The sequence below is a fragment of the Triticum dicoccoides genome, chromosome 7A (assembly GCF_002162155.2).
Source record: "Triticum dicoccoides isolate Atlit2015 ecotype Zavitan chromosome 7A, WEW_v2.0, whole genome shotgun sequence".
Lineage (NCBI taxonomy): Eukaryota > Viridiplantae > Streptophyta > Magnoliopsida > Poales > Poaceae > Triticum > Triticum dicoccoides.
In genome coordinates this window covers 71,150,587-71,155,691 of record NC_041392.1, presented here as the reverse complement: position 1 = coordinate 71,155,691, position 5,105 = coordinate 71,150,587, and the positions used below count along the sequence as shown (strand labels likewise).

The 5,105-nt window shown below is 46.2% G+C and overlaps 1 protein-coding gene across 1 annotated transcript in view; it reads right to left on the bottom strand.

Moving 5' to 3' along the window:
• Positions 1-2,974, bottom strand: part of LOC119331885 (nucleolar protein 58-like) — a 5,304-nt gene extending 2,330 nt beyond the window's left edge. Inside the window, exons 1-3 of the mRNA XM_037605062.1 lie at positions 2,835-2,974; positions 2,446-2,761; positions 600-790 (exon numbers count right to left, since the gene is read on the bottom strand). Of these exons, the coding sequence (XP_037460959.1) occupies positions 600-768 (169 nt within the window). The 5' untranslated portion in view covers positions 769-790; positions 2,446-2,761; positions 2,835-2,974. The remainder of the gene's footprint in view (positions 1-599; positions 791-2,445; positions 2,762-2,834) is intronic.
• Positions 2,975-5,105: the final 2,131 nt, after the last annotated feature.

Sequence of the window (5,105 nt, the reverse complement as noted above, 5' to 3'; positions counted from 1 at the left end):
GGAGAAGAATCTTGAAGGGGAAAGCTTGCTGGTAGAAGTGAAGTTGTTTGTGGGATTTTTTTTATGGAAGTTTCTGGGATGGAATGTGTTAATGGGTCTGCTCAGGACGATGGAGAAAGGTGCAGATTGCCCACATCGTGAAATGGTGTCTGGGCCAGAAGATATCTGTGAGTATCCGGCACAATAACTCAGCGATCAGTGTGGGCCAGATCAACAGTGAAGGAGAAAATACCGATTTTTATACAAGCTGCAGTACCAGAACCTTCATGAATCTAGGAGAGAACAACGTGCGAGATAAGCGGAGCATCTGTGCTCGCACACCGATTGACACTTTCGGTTCAAAAATACTTATAAAGTAGTCATTAATGCTTATTTAGTGAACCACCCCAAGTTAGAGGAAGCAATTTAAAGTGGTGCCTACATGATTGCCAAATTGTAACTGCGTTCAATTGTGATTAGTTTTGGATGAATTCTCCTAATGAGAAGGTTTCAAGGACATAAAAAACATTTTCTTCAGTAAAAAAACATGATTACAGCTGCTTTGATCAGGTAATCAACACCAGGAGGCAAGGATAATGTAAAACAAACATGATGCTAACCTTGTTGAACTCCACGAACTGTGGCTGTGAGGAAACGGGAGTTTGGACGATGCCTAACATTGGGCTTTCGCAGATATGCATGAACACCTTCCCTGTCAGCCTCTAACTGTAATCTCCGTGCTTCTTCAAGGAGTAATGAAGCTAGACGATTCTCTGTGTCCAGATCCATTGCCCAATTTGAACTTCAGCAACTATGGAGACAGAAATGAAATATTTAGTACATTAAACAATATTAAACTCTGATCTAAAGCAACATCAAAAGAACAATTTATTAGCAGTCAAATCACAAGTATGACAGAAGGGCAGGCATGGCGCAGTTGTTAGAGTCTCTTCGCTTGTGGCCTAGAGGTCCTGGGTTCGAACCAGCCTCCTTGCAGAATTATTATGCAAGAGTAAGGCGTCCAGAAATTGCCTTCCCCAGACCACACCTTGTGTGGCCGTTTTCAGCACTGTGTACGCCCTTTTTCATTCACAAATTCACAAGTATGACACCGAGGTTCTACAAACTGAACTTTACAACAAAAATCCAATTTTCACACCATATTTGATGTTTGATAAAAAATACTACTCCCTCCGTTTTTAAATACAATGCCACTATCAAAAATACAATTTGCAACTATACAAGGCTACTATCTCTTCCCAAGAAGCATTGACTAGATTTTTGCCTCGTGCGATGGTGCTTATTAATGAGAACGTTGCATGCAGCCATAGAGAAAGAGGCACCACATGCAAAATGTTTAATTAGCCCGGAACATGAGAGGTTTTCCACACAATTAACTGTGCTATTTATTAGTTGGCTTTGTTTTCTTGGTATCTGAAAAATGAGATAGTGACCTTGTATACAAAAACAGAGAGAGTATAAATTATGAACAAAAGTGGGGTTTTCGGACTGGCATCCTATGTTAGATTATCACTTTAAATTTTACTATCTATTCGGCAGGATTACTAAACTGCCTATAGTTATGAAGAAATATCAAATCCTTGTGAACAGCAGCATGGATCTGGAACCTTCAAGATGACAAGGTGCGGGTGATGCTCGGATGTGGGCTCTCTTTAACATATAAACAGAGTCGCCATGCTTAACTGTTGTGCCAAGCGGTCCCATAAACTAGTGATTCCGTCCTACAATAGAGTCAATCCTACAAGCTAATAAATCTTACCAATTAGTTATTGTAAAATGGACTTCCATAAAAGTTAAAAAAAAATTGTTCAGCTTCAACAATCTTGAGGATTTAGAACAGCAAAATCCAAAAGGCGCATTTTTCCTACCTTCTACGAACAGGGGCAGACTAACGGCCAGTTCAGCAACCCTCCAGCCCTCATAAATCAAAAACCTCCACTCCACTAATACATTTGGAATTTGGCAAAACATTCCACCGCCAGCTCCACCCCCTCACATGTATATTTTACAGAGTCTTGCTCAATGAACAAGCATACCCCATGTTTCCATTGGTGGTTTTTTTTTTTGAGAGAGGATGTTTCCATTGGTGTTGCGCAGACAAGGTTGCAAGTTCGCTTCGCAAATATATGTACTCAAGGTATTCAAATAGTATAAATTTCGCACGAGGCAACTTTGCAAATGTTTCAAATTGATGATACAGATTTAAATTGCATAAATGTCACAGTGCAATGATATGCCAAATATAGAAGGATCGTAAGATTCTTCGGCATTACAAAACACTGAACCAGCTAGAAGGGGCCAAAAAAATTACAAGTGTCTCAATGGATTTCACACCCAAAGTCATACAACGATATCACAGCCAATTAATACAAACCTGCTGTTACTTATCAAAACTGAGCCGGACATGAGCTGGGAGTCGAGGAGAAGGAGGGGTCAGGAGCTCACCTCGCTGTCGCTGATGAAGATCTGCTGATGCCGGGGAAGAGCGGACCCGCCCTCGCGCGGATGAAGGACGCGGGGGCCCTAAGTGGAGCAGCGGAGGGCGTCGCCGTCGACGGTGAGTGAAGGAGGCGGAGGCGCGGGATCCGAAGGAGAGGGGCCGGAGGGAGGGATCCGGAGGGGCAGCTGAGGGCGGCGGGGATGGGCGGGCGCGGGAGGGAGGGAGGGAGGAGGGAGACCATTACCTGGCCGGTGACACGGTGCAGAGGGGGGGTGGCAGGTTGTTCCCCTCTCCTTCCGATCAGACACCGCCGCCAACAAGCTAGGGAAGAAGAGAAAACAGAAGAAATCAGTACGAGATGGAAAAGGGGAGCAAGGAGAAGGGGCCGACTGACCTCGATTCGAGGTCGAGGGTGGCTGCCGCCGACGGAGCCGATTGAGGTCGGCGGCGCCGCCGATGCTCCTTCCTCTCACTGCAGTGGAGAGAGACTGCGGAGGAGAAAAGTGCAGGCGAATCCTGGCCTGGACAAGCCCGGCCCACTGTCAATTTCTTTTTAAGAAAAAACAGCCTATGGCTTTGCCGAGTCTCCAATCCAAAGCCCAGCTATCCACGCAAACCTTCTTGTGATTTGTTTCTCAAAACAAAAAAACTATTGTGTTATAGGGGCCAGTGTGTCCATCGTAACAAGAGGGGCGGGAGCGCGAGGACCGTCTCGTCACCGATGTGGCGGCGCGCCGCGCTGCCACGGAAGAGGAAGCTATTTGTGTCTGTATCCTTCGTAAGCGACACATGAGGAACACGCATGCCCTCACCCCGAGAGCAAGCCCGGACGGTCCGTGCCATAGCCCGAATGCCACCCAAAGAGGAGAAGGACGACAGTGACGGGGCAGATAACTCCAACGAGGAAGAGATCCGGCTTGATCCATGTTGTATTAGAAGTTTACGATGCACGTGTAATGTGAATTTGCGGTTTGCTAATTGAGATATCCAAATATGGGAACGAAAATTTAAGGTGTCATCGGACGCATCCGGTTGTGTGCGTGGACGTCGGAGGGGCCAATTTAGCTGTAGATGCTCTAAGCACCATTTTCGGCAAACACCCACGTGCAAAATTGATTTCCCTTTACATGGATCAGTATATACGCCCTCCCCGTGGTTTTAGGCCCAAACCACGGGGATCCACACGGAAATAGTCACGGCCTATTCGATCGATTTACCCTCGAGTGGATCTTTATTCAACCCAAACCCCTCAAAACCATGAGAAAAAATAATTAGCTCCTACACGCCCGTGGGAGAAATCATGGAGAATATCATTATGTATAAACAAACACCTCCACAACGTTAATAGGAGTATATTTCTTTCCAAATCAACGAGAGGTTGTTCCAGTGCATGGAGAAGCCATTCGTTCCCGTGTGCTCAACTTCCTTAATTGTTGGTAGCCTCCAAACAGCAGACATGGTACTCCAAGGCTCTCGGGCATAAGCAAAAGGGATGGAAATTGTCTTCTGTGCCATTGCCACAAAATGGACGGACGTTGGTCTCCCCAAGTCCTCCCTTCTGTTTGTATTGCCAGGTTGGTAATGAATCAGTTGCAATACCCCATGAGACAAGAAATTATAGCAGGAGAAACATCGCAGGACCAAATGTACTTCCAACACGGTCTGCATCCATCAGGAGTCGAGCTTGATGCAAATGCATTGTCTCCTGTAGCTTCCTCCAACGCTAGAGTATATGCATTTTTTACCATAAAAAGACCATATTTCCCCGAGCTCCATGTCAACGTATCATCACACGTCTTGGGGAAGATCTTATTTTTAGTATCTCGGATCCATCACACGGCAGAAAGTGGGTTTGCACGGAGTCAACCCCCACGGATACTCCTTTCTTTTCTTTTTTTTTTCAGAAAAACTTCCAATCTATTCATCTTCAATCATGGCAGTACAACGAATACTAGAAATAAAAATTACATCCAGATTCATAGACCACCTAGCGATGACTACAAACACTGAAACGAGCCGACGCGTCGTCATCGCCCCTCCATCGCCGGGCACAACTTGTTGTAGTAGACAGTCGGGAAGTCGTCGTGCTAACCCTACGGATACTCCTTTCGTTCTCAACTCTCCTAATCGTTGTCCATGACGAAGAAGCATAACCCGCGAAAACTATGTTCTCAACCTTACCAAGTGAATAATGACAAGCTTTTAAAATTTGAGCACACAAACTATCTTGCTTAGGCTGGTTGTAATGGAGAGTATCATGATACTAGTATATATTACTACCTCTGTGATGCATAGTATCATAAGTTAGTATCTTAGGTTTGTTAGATTGATCTCTTCCCCAATGGGTCCAACGTCCCATTGGACCCTTGACCCACGCCCTGATCGGGGGCATCCAGCCCAAGCAAGGCTGATGGGCCCCTGTCGCGCAGTGCCATATAGAGGAGGTGGGGACCACGGCACAAGGTATGAGGTTCGTCGCCGCCACCGTTCCCCACTCCTAACCCTAGTCCGATCGAGAGGGAGGCGCTGAAGCGATGGGAAGCGCCACCAGCCACTTCACCGTCAACCTCTACGCCGAGCTCCCCACCATCACCATGGCCGGCACCGGGAGTTCCTCGAGTCACAGAGAAGGTACTCCACCATAGATTCCTAACCCTAACCGATC